General features: G+C 39.5%; 1 protein-coding gene and 1 long non-coding RNA gene across 3 annotated transcripts in view; both read right to left on the reverse strand.

Annotated features, from left to right (window-relative positions):
• Positions 1 to 6,226: 6,226 nt before the first annotated feature.
• On the reverse strand, positions 6,227 to 9,574 carry LOC113025864 (uncharacterized). The gene is made up of 4 exons (XR_003272838.1): positions 8,003 to 9,574; positions 7,724 to 7,907; positions 7,289 to 7,422; positions 6,227 to 7,190 (listed from the first exon to the last, which is right to left on the reverse strand). It is a non-coding gene; the product is annotated as an uncharacterized LOC113025864 (long non-coding RNA).
• Positions 9,575 to 12,949: 3,375 nt separating this feature from the next.
• The window catches only part of LOC113025861 (transmembrane protein 132D-like), a 41,114-nt gene continuing 29,071 nt past the window's right edge, over positions 12,950 to 24,992 (reverse strand). For both annotated transcript variants that reach the window (XM_026174064.1, XM_026174063.1), the window contains 6 exons: positions 24,192 to 24,400; positions 18,722 to 18,902; positions 18,375 to 18,488; positions 18,096 to 18,287; positions 13,824 to 15,304; positions 12,950 to 13,178 (listed from right to left, as the gene is read on the reverse strand). In XM_026174064.1, the coding sequence (XP_026029849.1) occupies positions 13,127 to 13,178; positions 13,824 to 15,304; positions 18,096 to 18,287; positions 18,375 to 18,488; positions 18,722 to 18,902; positions 24,192 to 24,400 (2,229 nt within the window). In that variant the 3' untranslated portion in view covers positions 12,950 to 13,126. The remainder of the gene's footprint in view (positions 13,179 to 13,823; positions 15,305 to 18,095; positions 18,288 to 18,374; positions 18,489 to 18,721; positions 18,903 to 24,191; positions 24,401 to 24,992) is intronic.

Consider the following 24,992-nt stretch of genomic DNA (forward strand, 5'->3'; position numbering starts at 1 on the left):
CCAGGAACTACAGACGAAAAATAGCTTGTGTGGCTAAATCTGGCATATTTTCATGATAAATTTAAGCGCTCATGTCAATTTCAAACAATAATAAACATAAATCAGAATTTGTACATACCTTACAATGAATCATGAATCAGCCTTAGCTGTACTTTTTTGCCAACGTGCCAAACATAAAAATGGTGAAGGTGATAAACATTACACTTGCTTATCATCACACTGTCACTGTTACTATGGCAGCATTCATAGTAGCTGAAAACACTGCTGTGAGCTCCACATCAAGCTTCACATTGACTAAAATGGCTATTGACTATTGTCATGGTCTCACAAATGTAGCAATCTCAGGAGAACTATTTCATTCATACATTAACAGGGAAACAAGACCAAGCTCCTCATACTCATAATGAACTCATGAAATCTCACAATGATCTGGCTTAATGTCTGTGGAGAATTACAAAGTCTTACTTGGAAAATATTTTGCACAATTGCCTCACCACGCAGCAACAACAACAGAAAAAAAACATAGTTTGATCATTTAAAAATTTAAACAGTTTCTAAGGAGCAGACAGTCATGCAGTAATGAGTCATCCCATCTTCTGTATCCCAGCTTGCCTCCTGTCAGTTTCCTCCTGTCCTAGTTTGTACTTTTCTTGTTACTTAGGCGTTTAGTTATAAACTATATGTTGTTTAATGCCTTCTTACTCAAAAGACATCAAAAATAAAAGTTATTATGACCAAAATTGTTTACCTGTTGTCTGTACACGGTTTCATCTTGCTGAAATTTCTCTTTTCTAAAATAGGACTTCTTCTTTTGTTCTGACAAAGTTGTTTTCTAAAATCTGTCTCATTAACACAGAGAGCTTCTTTTCTGTCTTTAGTTCCCTTCTTTGTAAAATTAGTGACATTATCTTCTGATGCACGCTGAGCGCTGACAGTCTGATGACAAGCAACGACAGCGATGAGTATAGCAGGAAAGCACAAGGTACTTTGTCTTAATGAGCTGCCATGCAGTTTGAGCTCCCCTCCACCTGTGATACGAGTTATCTCTCTCATCTCCTTATTCATCATAAGACTGATGTCTGTGTGTGCCTGTCTCTTTTGTCTACCTTTATGCTTATGTTCATATTCCAGTACTTCTTTAGCACTCATCTTCTTTGTTAAGAGGCTGAGGAAAGTCTTTCAACTATGGCAAATCATTTTAACCTGTTTAAAATTGAAAAGTTAAATAGAAAGTCCCCTTTGCCCCATGAGTTTACAGAACTTCAGCTGAGGACTCAGTTTAAAGTGTTTAGTAGTGATGTGCGGATCGATCCTGAAATATCGATTCCTCCGATACCAATCATTTATGTTCTAGAATCGATTCTCACATTAAAATATCGATATTTTAGTAATTTAGGGTAAATTTGTAGTTTATCATTAACAGGGACACAATGGAAAGAAACTATAACATTCGGATTGTCTACATTCAAAGGAACTACTTCCTCTTCCGTCTTTCATAGTCATGTGCGAAATACGGCTGTATAAATGTCTCGCAGGCCCTGGCGTGCACACGCACAACAATAGCTGAGCGTAATTGTGTGAACTATTTTACCTCCACAAACAGCTGAGACGTGGTTTGCCATACATGTGGCAAAAAAGTGAGGTGTTGTGGGCATACTTGCCAACCTTGAGAATTAGGGAGACATTCAAAAGGGCTGTTGGGGGGGTGATAAATACATTTTGCAGTGTTTATTTATCGGATAAAATTCTTAAATGTCACCGTTATTATTGGCCGGCCCGGAAACAGCGAGGGAAAATTCAGAGGCTGCTTCCACCTGAGGACCTGGCCTTCGCGGTTTAAAGAAAGCCGGGTAGTACGTAGAGCTGGGCGATAGAACGATAACGATATGTATCGCGATATAACTTTTTCTCGATAGAAAAATTTAACTATCGCGATAGACCTTGCCGCTCTTGTCCTCTTAATAAAAAAATAAAAATAAAAAAAAGAACGGCCAATCCTAATTAAGTAGCGCAGAGCCGAACCAATCACAGCCGCAGCATTACGTCACGTGACTTGTTACGTACAGCACAAGTGCCAAGCTGCACATGTGTACTGTATTTGTTTGGGAAGCAGCCAGCCACCGTACCGCCCGGGTAATGGAGGAAATGAGTGTGCCGACTAGAAAAATCAACCGAGCGTGACCGAAGGTTACCGAAGAGAAAACAGATGATGGTTCCAACGCCGGAGAGATTGTCGAACGGAACAGCCATAGAAGTTCCGTAGTGTGAAGGTATTTCGGCTATTTCAAGTCTGACAAAAAACAGAGTAGCAAGCACTGTAATTTGTGCTGAAAGCAAGTCTGGAAATACAATAAACTGGTGCATGCGCTACGTCCACACGTACCCGGGTATTTTTGAAAATGCAGATTTTGCTATGCGTTTGCACCTTTTGTCCACACGTAAACGGCGTTTTTGGTCACTGAAAACGAAGATTTTGAAAAACTCCGGCCAGGGTGGATATTTTTGAAAACTCCGTTTTTGCATTTACGTGTGGACTAGAAAAACGGAGAAAACGCAGCGTCAAAGGTGTGCGCATTTTTTGACGTCACACTGTGCGCCACGTTATTGTTTCGGTGAAATGAATTTCTACAATACTGTTACTGTTAATTCTACTCTCTGCAGTGTTTAAATGCTTACATATACACACAGTTACTGTCCCTCCACACATACGACTCGGTTCTGCTTCTATGCCCCAGCTTTGTTTACTTTTTCCCACCGAGGCTTCTAGACTTCTGATTGGCCAACATTTCTGCACGGTTAGGAATCGAGCGCCACCTGCTGCTTTGGCATGTTCATAGCAGCGTTTTCCTTCATTTCCCCCTTTATGTGTGGACGGGATTATTTTTTAAAACGAAAACGGAAAATCTCTGTTTTCAAAAATACCCGTGTACGTGTGGACGTAGCCTCAGTCTCTGACTGGAAGCGCTAATTCGTCATTCGGCTTTTGTCAGACTAAAGTAACTGTTAAAACTGTTTGAAAAGCTAAGCTATACAACAAGGAGAGATTGAGAATTTCCTTTTAGTTCTCAGTTTATTTGATATTGACAAAAGTTAGTTTTGTCTGTTCTTCTGTAAAACAAACTAAGATTTATTTTTAGAATTAATATTTTGTTTCTAAGTGGAATTGACAATTTAGTAGTCTGTTTCGTTTGTTCTATTTTGAAACTTAAACGCTTTAGCGGCTGCCTTTTGTGTAGTTTGCAATATTTGCCTTTATTTATCTGAAAAAGTTTCATGTTCCTTAAGTACATCTACCCTGTTGAACTTATTATGGGAAATAAATATTTAAATAAAAACAAGCTGCTGATTATTTCACATTTTACTTGTGAGCAACAGCACATTTAAATCTTACAAATATAGTTATTTGGCTTATATCGTGATAGATATCGTGATCGCCTGAAATGAAAAAAACATATCGTGATATGAAAATCTTATATCGCCCAGCTCTAGTAGTACGTCATGAGCTCCCTTGGTGGAATGAAACTCTGTCGTCTGCTCCTTGCTATCTAAAATATAACCGGGTGCTGGCGTAAACTCTAGACCGTCTCACACTTCTTTTTAATCAGTTATTCAGCTGTGTGAAAAACCCGGAGGAACCCTCCCGAGGGATTAATAAAGTTAAATTTAATTTAATCTAATAACTTTAATCTCAGCAAAACCGATTTACTCACGAACAAATAAAACACTGAAAAAGCCAAACAATAAAATTTTTAAGTTATCAAAGTGACTTCTATATCATGTTTAACCCGAGTAGCGAAAGACCGCGGGGGTTTGAAAACGATGTGTCGATCGTCTCAGATATTTGAAGTTTACACAGCTACATTCTCACCTGAAAATATGTTTAAAATAAAGTTTTTTTGCAACCCAGAAAGAGAAATAAGAGTCATATTAAAACTAAGTAGCTGCCGTCATTGTTGTAAACTGGAATTGGCTGGGCCACGCTATGAATTCTGCGATATGGTTTTTCAATTTTGTTGTCTGGGTGGAAAATCGGGAGAAATCCGGGAGATTTTCGGGAGGGGCACTGAAATTCGGGATTCTCCCGGAAAAAAATCGGCAGGGTTGGCATGTATGGTTGTGGCAACATCACTAACCTTGTCAAACACCTCAGAGTAAATCATATCACAGAATATGACGAGCGTATGTTGAGGCGAAATGAAGAGAAGGACAGGGACAGGTGCTGCTAGGGCGAGACAGACGTCTCTCACGGAGTCCTTTAGTGCTGCAGGCAGGCAGGTGTTCAAATAGCGCACAACTTCAGGTTTTTTTATTTCTATATGATGAACTCTGCATTATTAAGTGATAAGAACAAGTAATCTGATGTCCTGTAATCATTATGATGCTATAATTTGAGATACAATAAATAAAATAAGTTTTTGTACAAAGTATCGTATCGGATCACCACCCTGAATATTACTTGGTATTGGATCGGAAAGGAAATCACTGGTATCGCACATCACTAGTGTTTAGCTGTGAAATCTAAAACTAGCTTAGCTGATGGTGCCTTTATTGAAGCATAATTTTTTAGTATTAAATTAATTAACATTTGAAGGCTTTATTTTAGAACAGGGGTGTCAAACTCAAATACACAGTGAGCCAAAATTCAAAACTGGAACAAGGTTGCGGGCTAACATTAATATTTACTGGAAAAAAAAAAAAAAAAAAAAATCTTCCTCCAGATTTAAGAATGAATCTCTTCTTATGGACTCAAACAAGTTTTGCTGAAAAACTGAATATGGAACAATTAAAGCTTAATACTAAACAATATATATATTAGCTGTATAATACCAGTAGTGTCACAATCTGAGGAGGCAGACCGTGCGGTGGTGTGTGTGGTGGACCCAGGTGCGAACACACGAGAGTAGACTGGAGTAAACTTAACTGAAAGCGAGCCTTTATTGTGGCCGGTGACAAGGAGTGCAGATAAGGCAGAAACGCAGTGACAAACTAAATTATGACTAAACTGGGAAAGTAAAACTAGGAAAAACTATGAAGACACAGGAAACCATAACTATGAATACTAAGACTGGCTGTGACAACATGGAGGGTGGGAACACAGATGACACGACACAGACTACATGAAACACAGAGACTAAATACACATCAGGGATGATCAGGGGAAGTGGCCACACATGGGAGCACAGCTGACACACATGAACCTAACGACAGGACAGGAGAGGTGAAACTAAATACACTGACATTGAATACAGACTTTCAAAGTAAAACAGGAAACATGGAGATTAGACATGACATGAACTAACATAACCACGCAGACATGACGCATGAACCAGGGAGACTTAGTACAGGGGGAGATGACTTAAACAACTAAGGAACAAGATTATACAGCAATCTAGAAATTAACTAGGTGAGCTAAACTAGGGCACAAATGAATACAAAAGATACATATAAGAACTCAAACACTGGGTCACAGACCCAGCCCATGACAAGTAGGCCAGCTCTAATAATTTAGCATTGGCTTCGCGGGCTAAATGTAATTAAGCGGAGTTTGACACCTATGTTTTAGAAGAACAAGAACAAAAGTTATTTAGTTTAAAAACATAAAAGTTTTTTTTCTTTATTATAAAACTGTGGAAAAGTCTTTAACCAACACTCATTCATTTATATTTTCTTACATTTCCAACCTGTCTTGAGCGATAGTTTTCCAAGATTTTCCAAGACGTCTTTCAAAGCTTTCTTTGGACACCGGCATGTTTCAGAGCAGTATCTGACAGTCATGTCCTTAAGAACTCCTTCAAAGACCTGATGACTGTCAATAATCCATTCTCAAAAGGTAACAGAGAAAATTACACAAGAACTGGTCCAGAAATTAGTGTCCAACGAGTCACAGTGGAATAAAAAAATAAAAATAAAAAAATTGATTGGAACTAGAAAGTGCATTTTCTGAAGAAACTGCAGTGTGAATGCTGAAATCTGAAGGTATGCACTGAAATGAATTAATTGCTGAATTTTAAGTTAAAAATGTTGAATGAGATGGAAAAAAAAATTCTCATCTGAAAACAAAAGTGCAGAACTGTTGAAAGTTGAATAGTTAGAAAGTAGGTACCTTAAAGTACCTTAAGTAGTACCTTAAAGTTTTTTTAAGGTACAGTAGAAAAGCATATAAAGATGTGATCACATCTTTATATGCTTTTCTACTGTACCTTAAAAAAAAAAAAAAAAACCCTGACTAATAACAAAAGAATACATCTGAATGCATATTGAAATATTCTTTTTATCACTACAAAAGTGGGATTATTCATTTTAAGTGTCTAAACTCAAGAATCTTACATTCTTGAAAGAAAAACCAGAACATCTTGACGTCTACTCTGATCTGCTGGGTGTGTAGATCAGTGACTTCTTGTCAGGCAGGAAGTCAGTAAAATAAGGCTGAAGCGATGGACAGCAGCCTCTTGCCAGAGAACAGTGTGAAAAACAGTCTGTGTGGGGTCATCAACATCTTCTTAGCAGCGATCATGGCACAATGCAGTCTGCTTTTACTAAACTAATTCACTGAAACACAAACAAACACTCTGAAGAGTGATGACTTGGAAACCAATACAGACTCAAGATGCTTCTAATAACAGTAAAAACAAGGAACTTCGCTCAAAACAGGAATGCAATCACAGTAAAAACTTTTATTCTCCTCCTCATCTTTCTCCATTTTCTTCAGTTGGAATTTACTAATTTAGTGTTGCCCCCTCAAATCATTTGAAGTAAATGTAAATAAATTTTTTAATTAAATTAAATAAGACTCTCCAAGTTTGCAAAGCATTTAAAACATTCAGGATTAACAAACCACCACAAAACACTGAACTAATTAACTGATTTTTTTTTTCTTCAACCTATTTAATTTTCATCTTTAACTAATTACTTAAAGATAAACAAAAGATTAAAAAAATACATTAGATAAATAACTAAATAAATAGAAATGCTGGGAAAATAATAAAGGACGTTACTCCTCTGGCATCAGAATGTCTGTTACGGTGCAGTGTTCGTAATTTAGCAGGATCACTGAAGGGAGGATGTCTGGGAACACCTTTAGCCATACAGCAGATGACAATATGTGGAATGTCATCGGAGTCCAGGACCTCTTGGTCTTGGCCAATGGTTCTGTAACCTCTCGGTTTAATCTCATGGATCCCACTTCCAGGCTGTAGATAATAAAAAAAAAGAAAAGAAAAAGAACTTCATGGCCAGTTTAAGACGAGTACTAAAAGCATGAAGACACTGCATAAAGTAATTTACCGACCTTAACCACAGTAAATGCTGATGTGTGAAGTGCAAAGCCATATGAGTGCGAGTTGTTTCCTTTCAAATGAGTGATCTCTACAGGTGATCCAATATTGCCCCCGTTCCCTTTCAGTTTTTTTTCAAGGGTTCCATCTAAATGTGACAGAGAAGGACAATTATTTTAAAAAAATGGACACAAATCTGCATATTGCAGCAGATAACCGTGTCCCATTTTAACTTGTATATAGTTAAAATTTCGCTCTCCATGCTTTAAATCTCAAAAGAACTATCCTCTTTCTGTTGTCATACTCTGATTTTCATTTATATGATTTTTGTTTTGAAAGTGCCCTAAAATTGGTGTGTTCGCTTTAACTTGGAACAGTAAAAACAAAACGTATAAAACCTTAAGCTACATCTAAATGTGTTAGTAGTAAATTAATGTGGGGAAACTTACTGTTATGGCAAATGCAGATGGACCCAGGGAGCAGAACGCACGGAGGCAGAGTTGCTGTGAAGACAGTTTATTTACAGCGATGGGGAGGTATTAACAAGGACAAAGTATATACAACAGCGTATGAATGGGGACGCAGAGCCAGGACGTGCAGGTGACGGAAACACACACAAGTAATGCACTCGATCTAAAAAAAGGAAGAGGGACGTGAGAATTAGGAGGGTCTTGCCCGATAACCGAGAAAAGCTTAAAGTAAACTTTACAGAGAGTTGGAGAGCTTACTTGGTACTGTTTATTGCCAAAACCTCCAGACAGAAAACAAACCAGACGAGGCGAAATCCTAGGGAGGAAACAAAACTCCTTACAGTCACCAGAAATAATCCAACGGCTCCAGCAGGCAGGGGCAGAATTACAGACTCTCCAAAAACTTCTGTCACGTAGCTCCTAAAGAACACTTCAGAAGAATGCATCTGATGAGTAACAGGTGTGCCAGGTTCAATGACTTACTGCCCCGCCTACCTATACTAAAAGGGAGGCACCCAAAAACACATACAGACAAAAACACCACATAACCAGAACCCAACTCCTAACACTTACAGCTGTTACCCATCCCTTCACTGTCACATACATCATCTGTGACTGGCTGATGTTGGTTAGTGAGATCGAGGTGGTAGGTGGCTCCAGAAGCAGCCTTGCTTCGTCCTCCAGCTGTTGACTGACCTGGATGGGCACACTGACTTACACTGCCGTGTCCTTACTGGAAAGCATTGTTCTTGTGCTTCCAAATGTGGTCATTCTAAAATTTCTAATTGTATAGGTTTTACCCTCTTTAATTTGGGAGGCCAAGCTTTCAAATATAACAAATCTGAACACATTTGTCCCGTCACATACTGCCGCACTTGTATTATTGTGGACAGCTTTGGGCCTTGCACTTCCATCAGAGAAATGCCAGCCAGTGACTTTAGGGGTTTCTTTAAGATACACCACTTTCACCGTTAGGGGTGGCAGCCTCTTGTATGGCTCACTGGTATTGCGATGAGGTTTTGATGAAGCCATTCTGAAATTATACACACAAACACACCCGCACACAGAGAGAGAGTTTTACGAGACACGATAATGTCCATTCGATTAAATAGGACAAACACAAAAACCTGATGTTTTATATATTTCCCTTGAGCCTGTGAATTAAAAATAATCTTGATGTTTGTGTAGGCCCTCGGTTATCTTATGCATGTTAGTGTTAAAAACGTGAAAGAAGGGAAGGTCTTGATAGGTTAAAGAAGTCCAATCATATTCTTTTAAGCTCTTAAGACGTCTTTCTTGATATCACACACTCCGTGCAGTAGGAGGTGCCACATATTTTTAACTCTGAATTCATGCATGCCAGGAACAGAGTAAGTGCTGCAGCTTCGGATCCCACGGAGTCACGGGGAGCTCATAACATGGCACGGGGCAACTGAGAGAAAATTGTAAACCCGAACATGCATGTAAGACTTATACGTTTTTCAATGCTCTCTGTGTTAATAACTTGTAATGTAAACGTCACAGTTAATTAGCCAAGAGTGTACAAAGAGCACATGAATGCAAGAGTGTAAAACTGTGTGGCTAGCGGTCAGTGTACCTGCTACGGTGCTGCAAAGATGTGAAATTCGCACAGGTGCTTATGGCTTAGTTAACATAAGCAGAGCCCTTATAATTAAGAAGTATGTCACATTGTGTTATTTGTATGCTAAGAATATCTGTTAAAAGGCATATAGCCTTCTGTAGTCTACATCACCGTTTTATGTTCTGGTCTTTGCATACATCACGATAACTGAAAAAAAATGAAAAGGAAAAAAGTGGCTAATGTTTAAAAAAAAAACAGTAAAAAGTTCTAAGGTAGAACTGCACAGGCTTCAGTTCATAGGTACAAGAGGGTGATATCTCAATCCCTTCATAAGAATCTTGGAGCCTCTTAATCATGTCACTGAGGAGTGAGAATTTCACCATCACTGCTGTACCACGATTACGTGACCATAGTGGTAGAGGAAGACCACTGGGTGTTCTGGAGTGTGGATCAAAGAAACCATATTTGCCTGAATTGGATCTGAACACTGCGATACACAATCCACTCATAATCAGTAAGGCATACTGCACATCTGACAACAGGCAGCTCAGTCCTGCTTCTAAGATCAGAAATGTATCTACTGTTTCCTCTGGAGGTTCTTCATATGTCCCATACCGGGAAGGCTGTGTCATGTCAACATGATATATAGACCTGCGATCATCAACTTTGTCTGGAAGCTCATCGGTTGCCAAATGAATATTTTTTGGAAATCTTTTCTTGGCCTCTTTGTACATCATATCACCTTTATCCAAGACCAGATTAAGGTCAGCCGTAGTCAAGTTTTCATTCGCATGAATCAAAGCAAGAAATATGAGTGAATTGCATATGCACTGACTGTTTCTAGAGTCTTCATATTTAGGATGAGCCTGGCTGCACAGACATGTGTTACAGAGGGCTGGTTTTCAAGGTTCACTGTTTCTGCCTATTCCTCTGTGGGGCAACCTGCATATGGCCAATAAAGCATTCATTCATTCATTCATTCATTTACAGCATCAGCATAAGATACCTGTTGTACATGTGCAGGAACATGTTGACCTGCCTGTTTGACACCATCAGCATTGGTCTTTGCAGACACACTGTCTTCTCTGAGGAAAATCACACTCAGCTTGTTCACATGTTGGTACACTGTGAAACTCATGGAAATTCTTCCAGCGAGCGTTATACTTCTGCAAGCCTTAGCATTGCTGCTAGAGTTAACACTGCAGCTAGCGCTAGCAGCGCTAGCTCTCTTGCTGTTAAAAGTGAGCCACACTGGCAATAACAAAGCTCATTTGTTACTTTTGTCTCACTGAACACCAATAACTATCACAGGAATACTCTTCTTGGCAGGTAACAACTGCTAAGACATTATAGCTAGCGTTAGCATTGTTGCTAGCATTAGCATTGTTGCTAATGTTAGCACTGTTATTAACATTGCTAACGTTAGCACTGCTGCTAACAATAAATTTTATAAACCTAAGTCATAGAAACGTCATTCTTTTTTAATCTTTCTTTTTTCTTTTAACTTTGCTGAACTTTAAAAGGACTTGTCATGTGAGTTTAAATGTCAGACATGTATTTTTACCAACACAAAAATAAAACAGTCCAGCACTGAGTGTATTGTACTTACCACAGCAGAGAGCAAAGCGGAATGAGGACAGTTGGGCTCAGTGATGGGTTAAAAACAGATGAGGCGTCCGGGTGGTGCTTGGAAATTTGAGAGTCAGTTTGAATACCAATCAATAATGGCATCTGTGAGTATTTATGGTCGTGTCCAAATTCATGGGCTGAAGAACAATACTGTGAATGCTTTTCAAGCATTCAAACTAATTATGAATGCAGAAAAGTAATATCAGGTTTCGGATCCACCATGCATTACCATCTGCAAAGTGTCTGATTGGCAGTGGCACCGCTAATTCAGTAAAATTGTACCTGGATAAAAAACACACAACAGAACACAAGAGTCATGGATTGGACTCCCCAGAGCACAGACCTCAACTCTTGTGTATTGTATTTTCATGTATGTTTGCACCTTTTACCCAACAACATATAAATAAATGAGGGGTCACATGAAGACTTTTTCACAGTACTTTATATATGCGCATTAAGGAAAAACTCTTTATGCGTTACACTGTGGTAATAAATAGTTGTTGTTTGTTTTTTTTTCCATTTGCACCATCCTCCATCTGTAACCAGGTGTTCCACCTCTGGAAAAGCAGACTCGTGAAATAAGTGACCTTGTCTCATATGGCCAACATCATCAGGACTGTGCCATAGAGGTCCACTAATGCACATTAATCCTCCAACACAATGACCCCAATCCCTTAAATCTGTCAACAGGGAGCTGATGCTCCAGATTACAGATCGAGCTGTAATGATACTAAGGAACTCCTGTCTCGTTTGAAAATTCACACACAATTTATGATTTACAAACTTCATTATATGCAGTAGTAATGGCTGCTGTGCGTCTGGATCTCAGTGGATTACCGTACTGCCAGTATAAAGTGGCTGGGATTATACTTTATAATGCTGTTTTCCAACCGCTCCTTTTTCAGCAAAATCTTGTATGAAGAGTATGAGTAACTGAAATCCTCTCTCAAAACTGTGATAAAGCCAAACATTTCACGCTGACATCATCTAAATGGCATTTAGTTTATATGTAGGAGACCGAGATTGGATGAATCTGACAGCAAAAAGGTTTCCAAAAAGCCACAGCATTTCAGTGGAAAAGCACGGTGAGACATATTTTGTTATTGTTGTCACACAAACTGTGCAGCTTTTATATCTTAATCAGTTCTGTGTCTGAACTTTTGAGTTCGGAATTCTGCCCTGTTTGATACAGAAGGTCCACAATCAAAGATGCTCAGCTATGATCCAGCACAGAGACAGCTTTAAATCACCGCTTATCTCTGTTTGTTTACTTTTTCTACTGTTGCTGGACAGATAAATCGACTGGAAAGGAGAGACGGGTTGTGCACATACAAAAACGCTGGGCCTGTAGGTAGAGAATTTGGGAGAAAGTTATTAAAATTGCTTTTATCAACACTCTAAATCCACCCGATGCTGTTGTGCAGCAGAGAGTGACAATGTGCGCTGACATATCCAAAGCTGCCAATTCCTGAGGTGCGTGGCATCAGATTATCTGGGCTTCTTTAAGCTGGTGAGGTTGTTTATGCATCACAGTTACAGAATGCAATTTTAAAAAGGTGTAGCTGTGGTCACCTCAGAGACACAGGAAGGGGGGCTGGAGAAAAAGAGACAAATGAGCCATGAGATATAATATGCAAGCCTGAACCATTGATAAAATACCTGGAATTCTTTGGGGACACAGTCAGGCTACACAGAATGAGAATCAGTTTTTTTCTGCTGAGTTTTTTCATCCTCTCAGTGTACAAGTCATTTTATACAGCAGGACAAAATCCTGGCAGGCACAACAAATACATTGCTGTCAGAGTGACATTTCCATGATAAAATCAACCTTAAATGACATTCAGCTGTGATTAAACAAAATCAAATCCCACGGATTCCTACTAAAGCTTTAGCCTGTAATCCAAACCATTCACTGTACTTTCCTATGAATCGCTTTACTATTTAAAAAAAACAAAAACAGTAGCTGAATTAAATCCATTTTCAATTATAAAAAGAACCAATCTATTTTCTCTTTATTGATAGAATCTTGCAGGAAATACACATCACATTTTGGATTTAAAAAAGCAGGATGTCACAGAGAAAAAAAGGCATTTTATTTTCATTCACACATGAAAAATCTTACAGTCGAATGAATATGTGCACTGTGAGAACAGACCAAGATTACATGTTTTTTACAATTTGTAGAAGCAGGCTCCCAGGAGAAGCCCGAAGCCCAAGGTATCTCTGTTAAAAAAAAAAAAAAATCAGGAACAATGTCCATCTCAAACTCTGCAAAGACTATTTGCATAGCCTGCATTTGATTTGAATAAATATCTGGCGGAGACTGTAGTGACAGATTGCTCAAAATAACTTGATAAATGTTGCATATTCTCTGACAAATTGCACAGAGTCCTCAGGTATTCTCTAGAGGAGTCCTACAAAAAGTACAAAAGGCTGGAAAAGAATAGAATTACTAACAAGAAACAGTCCCTCCTGTACTGGTTTTTACCCTGAACTGAGCAATATCTGGAGCTGTTTCTGCAGGAGCAACAGAACTGTTGACATGTAAGAGGAGATGAAAATGCAGTTGTCTTGAATTTGAAATGTGGAAATAAGTAACATAGCATAGAGAGTGTTTGTTAATATTTACAGAAATAAATCGGAGCCTATAGATTCCTTTTATCAGAGGATAAAACATGCAAATTTCTTTTAATCTTACTAATAAACATCACTTCATTTTCATGTGCACAGGTTTGCACATTATATAGAAAATGTCATTCACGTAATCACATATACATCCTTTTCCCTTTTTTTTTAATAAAGAAAAATTAAAGACTTTGTTTTCCTTTTATACATCCTTTACACATACACACACCTAAACAAACTCACTGGGGTTCTCCTAGAGGTTTCACTACAGGCCATGGCATGTCAGGCAAAGGTGTTTGAGGTTCAGCGGGGGCCTGCTGTTGCTTTTGCTTCTGCTGGTTGGCCCAGTCTAACTCAACACCGTTCTTCTTTAGCGCAGCCAAGTGCTTGATGTCCAGCGTGGTGAAGGTGGTGAACTGGACCTGGTTTCTCTTACTGGTGGGGGAATGAAGAGGTTCACTGCGGTGTGGCCTCGCCAGTAGGGTAGCTGAACGATTTGCCATGGGGTCAATTGCCTTTCCTTGAAACTGCTGGTGCTGAGAGCTGTTCCTGCTTCGTCCTAAGGTTGCAGTTCTTTCTGGGACAGCCGCAGCGCTCACTGTAGGCAGATTGCCTTCCAGGCTGCGATGACCCATGGAATCTATCGAGTGGCGGGACTGCAGAGGGCAATGAGGCTCACGTTTTAGTGTGGACACTTGAGCCGGGGCACCTGAGGCAGGAGCACTGTGATTGCTGTTCCCAAGCCAAACCCAGTCGTGTTTGTGATCCTTTGTGTCTCCACTGGGGGCTGTGCCTGCCTGTATGGGGGTCTTTTGTTTCCTGAAACAGAGACTATAAGAAGCACAATTGAGCAGAAAAGCCAAGATGGCAACACAGGAGACCCCCACCAAGGCATACATGCCAATTTCCATGTCAGTCATAGCTTTGAATGTCCTAATCAGGTCACTCTCAATTACTTTGGGAGTTTTAGATTTAGGAGGCTCCTTTTCGGGTCTAACTTCTACCTTAGGAGTATCATTCTCAGGAGAGGCATCGGGGTTGTCAAGCATGTTTCCATAACTTACCCCAGGCCCTTCCTCTTTACGGACAACACCCACTGTTGCTGTGGGTTTGGCAGTGCTAAGTTGTGTATTTAAGTTTAATTCCTTTATTCTTGTAGGTGAAGCTGCAGTAGAAACAGTATAGGTGGAACCTTTTGGCGCTTTGGTTGCCTTTCCGATCCAGACAAGATGGGCCTGTGGATTTCTAGTTGAAAATGTCGTTGGAGTGGTAGTTTTTACCAGAATAGACTCTTGCTGATCAGATATGTTGGCCCTGTTGAGCTGTTTATCCATCTCTGTGGCAGCAGTACTTGTTTTGCCCATCACTTTTGATGCACTGCCATTTAAATCCTTACTTCTGTCAGTGCTTCCTTTCCCTTCTCTTGCTACACTTTTGCTACTACTCTGTAAGTTGATCTTGAGAAGCCCCGAGCCCACTGCCAGCTTGCTCTTCCTTTTAGATTTTTGGCATTCCTCACAGATCCTCAGCTCCACTCTCACTGGCGCCCCCTGGCCTTCACCTTCACCCTCTGCTACTACAAATGCTGACTGTGGAGTGCGGCGTATTGTGGCCACCCGCTCATCTGGGGTAGAAACAGTCAGAGAGTAGATACTGCGGTCAAACAGGTCCAGTGGAGCAACTGCCCCATCGCTGAAAGAAACCCAGCAGCTGACCAATGCTTCCTATGAAAGAAAGAAAAAAGGTTATATGTAGAAAATCAGGTCAGAATACCGGTGGTACATCAATACCTCCCTTGGGCTATAGTCTCATTATTGTTAATAACATTAAACTGCCTATGCCAATCCCTTTAAAGTTAATCTCTTCATAGTAAATGCCAGTAAGTAGTTTATCTAAAGTTATCCACTCTGGTTGAATTGCATTTCATACCATAAAGATATTATGAGAGTCTTATAAACGTCCTTCAAAAAGAAACCCAAAAAAGAAAAATTAATTAACATGGGTCACATTAAGAACAGAATTGGCCAGTCAAATTACATTAATGCACAGTGACCTATTTCCTGTAGCTAATGTGAGTTACTGACTCGCCAAAGACCTAACCTATATTTTGGATTTGAATACATTATAAATGGCCCTAAGCAAAACATTAACACCCCGCCATCACAGACACAATTGGCTGGTCATGGGCACTGGCATGGTTCTAATAGTTTGTTATTGACGGGGCAGATCAGCAACAGTCACTGTGTACTGGAGGTAAAGTGAGTTGTCGTTCCAGCAGCTATGGACCGCCTAATTGCTGCCCCATGCCTGCGACAGGGAGCTGGTTTAAAATGGGCAGGCTGCCATGGCTAAATGTGTGAGTGAGCTTTTAAAATGATCATCTATGCACCCTGTCTGCCTTTCCCGCTCTTTCACACAGCATGGTGGTTGGAGATGATGGTCGAGGCTGTGAACACAAAGAACTCCTATTCAAAGAGGCGAGGAGAAAACACAAATATTATTAAACCCCTGAGGTCACTGGTATGGGAATCTGCTCTGCTGCGGCAGTACTTTTAATTCAAGTTCTTTCTGTAGGAGGCCATTATATCTGTGTTGCAGGATGAATATTTAGGATATGTTAATAACGTACTACTTTATTATGGCAAGTTCAAGTGTAATTTTAAGGGCTGTCTCAAAAGGTTTTCAATGAGAAACATGTTTTTATGTTGCTTATACTACCTCTGCTCCTTGTGTGCAGGAACAGCTGAACCCTAACTGGAAAAACCCTTAAATGAATGCTGAACAGTGCATTTATGACTCAAGGCATTTCTCTTCTTGCACTTTTATTTGCAATCCTTGAAATTCAGACTGCGATTAAAGAAGCTGAAAACCTTCATGATATATGAGAAAGCCAACCTGCAATGCTCTCACACTGGGATGTTTCAGACTATAACAAACCATAAAGGCTTTTCTTCTTCTTCTGCTTTTGGCTTCTCCCTTTAGGTGTCACCATAGTAAATCATCTACCTCTGCCTCTGTCCTAAGCCCCAATCTCAACCCTATTAAACATTTGCGGATTACACTTAAAACCGAGGTCTGTGCCAATTCTGCCAGGAAGGACGGTCAAATATCCAGACAGAATTATGCCAGAAGCTTTTTAATGGCTACCAAAAGCATGCAGTTGAGGTGTAACCTGCTGAGAGGCATCTTACCAATTATTAGTAGAGGTATAAGTATATATTTGAGCCTGTATGTGTACTTTTAGCCATGTGTGGATTAGAGAAAATCTAAAATAACATCAAATTTGTGCACTTAATTCTTGTTTTTTTTAAAGTCACTAAAGACGTGCTGTTTAATCATTCCATCCTGGAAAAAAGTTCAAATAAAACATCAAAACCAAAACCACCATGGCATACATTCCCATAATCAGTATATGTAAATTTCTGAAAACAACTGTATAACACACAAATGACATGTAGTGTATGAGGACTTGTTTTCAAATGAAAAAGTGGAACTTTTTTTCTTTAGTTAGACTTTTTAAATCTGCTAAGAGTACAACAAACAATGTTGGACTACAGAGACAAGACTGTGAATGCAATGATGTTATTTATGCTCTTGCTTTATTATGCATGCATCTGAATAACTGTTTCCAGGCTGGTGTCACTAATAAAAGGAGGGAATTTGTCAGTGGAGCTTGGTGATGAATGCCAGGAGGCTACTTGTTAAATGTCTACACCTCCACAGAACAACGACAGAAAGATGTTTTATGACAAAGGCTTACAAAGTTAAGAAAAAGAAGGAAAAAAGACAGACTGTGCACTCTCACAATCAACATTTAAACACACAAAATCTGCAAATTCTGAGTTCCCGTGATCTTAGCTAAGCTGTCTTATGATATCCTGCCTATGGGGACAAGTCTGATAGACACTTCCACAGCAGCAGATCAGAATTTTCAAAGATGCAATTTTAAAGAAAAGTTCATATCAGGGATTCTCAACTTGTTTTTTTTTTTCTAGGGGCACTCTTGCACACTCTTGCACAATGATATGAGGCTGATCATAATAAAAAATATTATTCATCAGATAAAAATGAAAACGGCAGCATAAAGGCCCTCGCTCATCTTTGATTGAAAGGATGGATGGATGGATGGATGGATGGAAACACAAATGGAAAAACAACTGCCACATACACATGATCAGATGGATGGATGTTTTGGTATAAAGTGGTGTTGAGGGACTTCTTCAAATAACATGAGTGTATTTTCTATCAGTTATCAGTTCAATTTTAGAATACATTTCATGCCCACTTGGTAGATCTACTAATCCTGTTCATAAAAAAATGTGATTGAGTATCATATGATCAAGCAGTTATTCTGTTTTCCCAGTGAAATGTTTGCAGTGAGGCTAAAAATGAATAACTCTCAAATTAACATGCATGAAAAATTCTATTTTCATGCTTGTTAAGTATCATCATGAACAAATGAGATGTGCTTTAAACTGGCATGCTTTTGTGTGAAACAATTTTCCAGCTGCTCACCTGTTTGCGCTGCACGATCGTCTCCTTAGTGGTTGCCGTGGCAACAATAGCCCTGTTGCTCCCTGGACTGAGCTGCAGGGACAGAGAGAGCCCAGACACCAACTGCACTCCGAGCTGTGTCACACTCACTTTATCATCCACCACCCTGATGCTCGTCTCAGCCAGGACCGCTGACGTCAGAGGGGACAGCACCTGCAACAAGTTCATCCTTCTTCCAGCTAAAGATGGATATTGCACAATGCTCACACCACACTCACACAAACACAGTAAATGACTCACCTGTACAGTGGTAGTGCCCACAGCCCTTCCTTGCAGCAGCACCCCATCCTGCACCCTAGCTACATCCGGATCTGCTATGTTTAGAGAATAGCGTACAAGGTTGGTGACATCTATCTGCCAATCAAAACAAACAGGAAAAAAAGGTTAAGCACTGTGTGGCAAAAGGTCAGGTGACTTTTAATCATAGCACAAGCATATAAAGAAAACCTATCATCCTCTTCTTTTGAAATGTGACATGTATAATTACTATGACTTCCCTATACTTATACACTGAAGAATGGGCATGTCAAGCCTTATAAAACCTCCTGACAAGTGAGCTTTATTTGGAAATGTTAAAATGCTTGTACCTGCCAATCAGAACCCAGAAAGTATTCAACTGTTTTTTCCCCAGTTAACGGGTCTGGCAGTGCCTCAGTGTCAGGCTGGGCTACAAAGGGTGTGAGCACCCTTACAGTAGAGTGCTGATACTGTAGCATGCAACCCCTGCCTTTCCTCATCTCCTCCTCTTCTTCACTGTCCCATGTAGACCTGACACACACAAAAAGCATAGGGACACAATGAGCTACACGTTTCTTGCAGACAGGTGGCTATAGAAGTATATTGCCTGTTTTAATATGTTTAAATATATACAGTAGTAGACACTTAGCACAGGTTATCAGAATGACTGCAAGCCTTATAAATATATATGTGTTGCAGTTAAGAGTGGAGAAATTATACCAACAAAGTCAGACTTGCTATCTCTACCTGCTTGCAGTGGTGTACATACAACTGACACAAAAAAAATAATTTATTTATTCTTTAACAATAAGGACTGGTGAGCTGAAGGAAAACCGAAGACCAGCAGTGAAGCTGTTGCTATTATAGAGGCACAATGCATGCTGAGTGACCTTTTCCGCTAAATGAATTGAAGTGAAATTAAACAGGATCCCACGGCTGAGTGGTTTGTTTATGGGTGATAGAGGTTAAGCTGTGAACCATCCTCAAACCCCTCAGCAATGATCATATAATTATCATACACGCAGCTGGTCTGCCACACACTGCACCACAGGTGTGCTGGAGGGTTGGAGAATATGTTTTTACACTGCAGGCGCAAAGTTCCTGTCAAGAGCTACAGTCCCAATAAACATCATTATTATATAGCCTAAGGTGAGAGCTTAACGTGATGGAAATGCTGCTTAAATCAGCGTGACTCAACATCAGACAGCAAAGTTACTTTAAATCTAGTTCGTGAAAATGATCAGCATCTTGCTGGCCTTCCATATGCAGGGAATGAACAGGACTTATTTTTTGCTCCATAAGATACTTGTACTAGTTCTGTTCAGAACTTTTGAGCCACCCCTCATTTCTTTATATTTTGCTACCAAGGAGTCAGACTTTTTTGTACTTTTTAAAAGTGGTCATGAGAAATATTTCTCCGGGCTTTCTGGAAGTCTTTCAGAGTTTTTTGGACATTGGCTGCTTTTTCACTTCTCTATCCAGTTCTTGCACTTCATAATACTGACCTATGAATCATTCACCCAGGGATGAACCAGGGTTGCGTCTGCACATAAAAACTAAAGCTTAGTAAAGAAATTGTTTGAAATTGTGTCCTTAGGCACTTTGTTACTAGTTCCCTATCACAAAATACATTATTTGTTCCCATTTATTTTGTTTAGTCTAAAAAATGTCAAAGATAACACAGTTTAATAGGCATTAAAATAATATTTTTGCACCAAACAGGTGATTCCCAAAGAACTATAAACCAAAAGTTGGCATATCACAAGGTGGGTGTGCAATGGACAAGTGTAGAACAGAAGAATAAGTGACATCCGTAAAAAAAAACAAAAACACTACCTACAAGAAATAAACAGTATCTGAAAATCACATCCAAAGACCTGAAACAAGGCCTGAGAAATGCATCTGGCCCTTCAGCAGATCCATCTACTATTTACTGAGTCTTTCAATCTTTCATGAAGCCATTCTCAAAGGAAACAGAGAGAAAAGGCTGAATAAACTTTATTTATACAGCACCGTTCACAGGTCAAAAACTACAAAGTGCTTTACAATAAAAACAGGCATAAGAAACACAGAAGATAAAAACATAAAACAGAATATATATATATATATAACATCATACAACCTAAAACAAGTTAAAAGCCAGTCTGATTAAATGAGTTTTCAGCTGCTTCTTAAAAAAATCAGCAGAATCAAGACAACACAAACAGAGGGAGGGAATTCCGCAATCAGGGACCCACAACTCTAAAGGATTTATCCCCTCTGGTCTTAAAATGAGTTTGTGGGATTGTTAACAGCCTTAGACTGAAAGATCTCAGACTGCGAGAAGAGGTGTAGGATTCTAGAAAGTCAGAAATATAGGCTGGGACTTGACCACGCAGGGCTCTCTGGTACAGAAAACGGCAGCGTTCTGTACCAACTGGAGACGGTCAAGATCCTCTTATTCAAACATTTGAAAAGGCTGTTACACTAATCAAGAAGAGATGAAATAAAGGCATGAATAATCATCTCTAACTCAGCTTTTGACACAAGAGTTTGAAGTTTAGAAATATTTCTTCAAAAAAAAAACAAAAAAAAAAAAAACAGTTTCTCATTAATCCACCAGTGGTTTAAAAATGTGTGGCAACAGAGGGTGACAAATCCAAATCTGGACATTTTTGGTTACAATGGTTGTCAATATGTACAGAGGAGTTCAGAAGAGAAGTGCAACAGTGAATGTCAACAGTCACCTCTAAAAAATGGTGGATGCTCTGTCACAGTTTGGTGCTACATTTCACTCAGTGTTGTTGGGGATCGCTTTAAAATTGACTGAATTATGAATGCAGAAAAGTATATCCATGTCAACCCGTAAAATTTGTGCAGGTTACAGAGACTTTACTAGATCACCTGCAAACTGTGACAAACTTTTATAGTTTAAACCCTAAATATGCATTTGGGCAGCATCTTAGGGATTCAAGATATCGACACGCTGTAAACTGTTATGATGTGCGAATGCTGGACTGCCAGAGATGGAATGAAGAGAGACAAATAAAGCTTTCATGGGTACCCATACTTCCAAACCTTTGATAACACGAGTACTTGACCATGCAAAGCCGCTGTTTCCTCTTAAAAAAAAAAAACTGCCAAGGATCTTTGCAATTTTTCCTGCGAACAACTATTAGTTGATTCTTCTTTAGAACCTGTGAACAACTAAGGTTGAAAACTCTGAACCACGACTAGAGTTGGATGTCTCGAGACTGGTCTTGGTCTCGAGACCACTTTTACATGGTCTTGGTCTTGTCTTGGTCTCGATGGACTTTGGTCTTGGTCTTGTCTTGGTCTCGGATTCCTCAGTCTTGTCTCGGTCTTGCTGTCTCAGATCGACACAGTGGTCGGGAGATTTGGAGTCAACAGTATCCATGACACACAACCTAATGTTTGATAATGTGTCATGCGCAAAAGCATCGGCTCGAAGAGCCATGTTTAGAGAGCGCTTTGTAGTCAATCAGAAGAGTCGACTCCCATTGAGCGAGAGCCGGCTCCTCACTTAATTTCCTTTCACTGCTCAGCTCTCACACAGTGGCTCAGCTATGGTCCAATCCCTCCATATTGTGGCCAATCACATGCGAGGATATAGGATAATATCATTATGTGAAAAACAGAGAGGGTGAGAGACGCGACAGTCAAGTGGAGCTTGTGTCTGTCCTCTCAGTAAACGAGTAAGACAGTAGACAGCGGTGAGGAGGGCTGTGCGAGTGCATCGCAAAAAACACATAAATATGCCTGACACCCGTAAACGAAGCAACATCTGGCTGCAGTTTAAGACTTTTTTGTCTCGGTCTTGGTTTTGGTCTCGTCTCGACTTTGTCTTGGTCTTGACTCGGTCTGTCTTGGTCTTGTCTTGGTCTCGATACCCTCTGGTCTTGGTATTGTCTTGGTTTAGGCGGTCTTGACTACAAGTCTAACCATGACTTCACAGGTTATACTGTAGTCAGATTTTGCAATACCATCTGCATCTGAGATAAATGAAGAAACCTTTGACTGCCCTTCAAGAAGTCTGGAGAAGCTAAAAGCTACTTAATTATAAGAAAGCTGTCTAAGAGAGTTCAGGCTGTGCTGACAAAGTGCTCATACCACCTATGAGTTTCAAGCTCATTAGAACTACGCAAACTCTGTTTTTGCTCTTTGTTATTTATTTCCATGTATGTTTGGATATGCTTTACTAAATCACTGCAAGAAAAATGTAAAGAAATGAAAGATGGTAAAAGACATTTGCACAGTGATGTATATTTTGCCCTTGATTTTTAAGATTTCAGAGAATAGCTTTTAAAAACACTGTACCACAAAACATTGAGATTTCTATGTTTCCTCACTTTTCAATTTGTTTTTTCAATAACCCTTAAACCAGCACGCCTTTTTAGGATTGCTAGGCTGCAAATCAATAATCACAGTATTAGTGTTAATTAAACAGTATAAGTGTTCATTGATTACAAGTGTTTTACATTCTACAAGTGTTTAAGAGTTTATTTTGAAACCAAAAGAGAGTAAAAAACATGCTGAGGTGAAAATTTTCCATGAACCTACATAGTTTTTTAAGATATAAACATATGAAAAACCCATAAGAAGTCTGACCTTAAGTTTTACCTCCATTATATTATCTATCTATCTATTGAGAGAGAGAGAGAGAGAAAGAGAGAGAGAGATTAGTGTATTCCACAGTATAGGATGGAAAATAACATTGAGCACCTTTATTACTTGCGAAAGTGAGAGAAAAATAGAGAATAGGCAGTACAATCACTGTTGAAATTTCACAATACTGACCTAATGTCCCTTTGGGCCCAGAGCTGGGTAGTGAATGTTTTGGGAAATGACAGCCCATCAGGTGGCCATCATCATTAGTATTGAGTGGGGAAAATAGTGACTCGTATTGAGTAAAATCCCACTAACCTTTACCTCCAGGGCAACTGTGTTGCCTTTACACTTGCCTGCTCACTAATGTACCAAACACAGATGTGATGTTGTTTGTTATGACTGACTGTAAAGAGTGCACAGATGGATATTAGAAACACACCACTCAGTATAATGTTATTCAATTCAACACCACCATTAACAGTCTCAACATGTACCAGCTGATTGTTTCTGAGCCAGTGTCAACAAAAACATTAAAAAAAAAAAAACAGCAAAGATTTATTACAGGTTAAACATCAACTTTAGACTTAAACCTGGTTTTTATCTGAAACACCAGAAATAATAGAATAACACTTTATTGTGCCATATATATGTGCAGTGAATTTGTGGAGGATGGTGTAAGCTGTGGTGGGAAACAGACTTCCATTCCTATATGTCACGTGCCTATGACGTATAGGTCAATGGGAACGGCTTTAGGTCTTGGCCTCTGTAAACATTTTGGGTCATATTGAACAAAAGATTAAGTCTGTTTTGTAACTCTTGGTAATACCATGCTTCAAAATGGTGAATTCTCTATCATATAAAAATTGTTAATCTCAAGTTGCTAGCCAATGAGTGCGTGGTTTCACAGTCAGACCTACCCCTCTCTACATCTTGTTTTTACTCTTCTTTTGCAGTCAAGGTGGCAGAAACACTCACGCCAAGGCTTATAAACAACACTTTGGAAGCCAGTCATGACATCACTTTTATTCTTCTCTATGCTATAGATGAGGTTAGCCAACCTTTATTGATGATGCATAAGTAAACTTTTATGCAGAAAAAAGCTTTAGTATTTGACTCAGTACTTCAAAGCAAAGTCTTACAGGTAAGGCAGGTGACAGAAGGTAACAGAACCCCCAAGGAACAATAGATGTACGGCAGTTGGTCAGGCCTTACCTCCTGTTTCCAGTAGTAACGGGAACCCTCCAGCCTTTGATCTGGCTAAGCTCAGGGTCAGCCACATCAATACGCAAGGGCAGACGGGGCATCCATACACTCATCTCCAGCTGGGCACTCAGAAAACCATATGTAAAGTTGAGCATTATCCTACTTTTCCCTCTGGTTTCCTTCCCATTTAGATATACATAGCTGCAGCGCTCTGACACCTGGAAAGAAAAATAGAGAAGAAAGATAATGAACAAAGGCCTCAAGAAGTATGTCTTGGTTCACAAACTCAGAGTTGCTCGAAAACTTTGTAAATATACCGAACAAGAAAGTTATTTTAAAATGTACACAGGAGTCACTTGACCAGAACTGGGACTGGACTGTCATCTAGTGATGTGAAATCAATATTCTCTGGATGTACCCTGGTCAAGGTCTTTTAATGTAAAGCCTATGCAAACTCAATAAGTTTGAATATATATATGATGAGAGGGTAGAGGGGACAGAATCGCCAAACCCAATAAGGCAAAACCACACACATACCAACATTTTATTAATTTCACACCACTTTCAAAGTCTGGCCTGGGAATTGCAGCGTGTTTGTGTTTATGTCATGTAAATTCACATCTGTGGTCTCTATGAAACTGTTACTGAATGTAAATTAGCTCTCCTTTATGACTGTTCCTGTAATGCCTTACTGTAGGTTGGAGTGCCACAATCCCCACCAGCGAGCGCAATGAGGTGAGACACAGCAGTTGGTGTGTTTTATTTAAGATTGGAGGCCTATCTCCACTGCCGCCGTACTTATCTTAACAA

The sequence above is a fragment of the Astatotilapia calliptera genome, chromosome 7 (genome assembly GCF_900246225.1).
Source record: "Astatotilapia calliptera chromosome 7, fAstCal1.2, whole genome shotgun sequence".
Lineage (NCBI taxonomy): Eukaryota > Metazoa > Chordata > Actinopteri > Cichliformes > Cichlidae > Astatotilapia > Astatotilapia calliptera.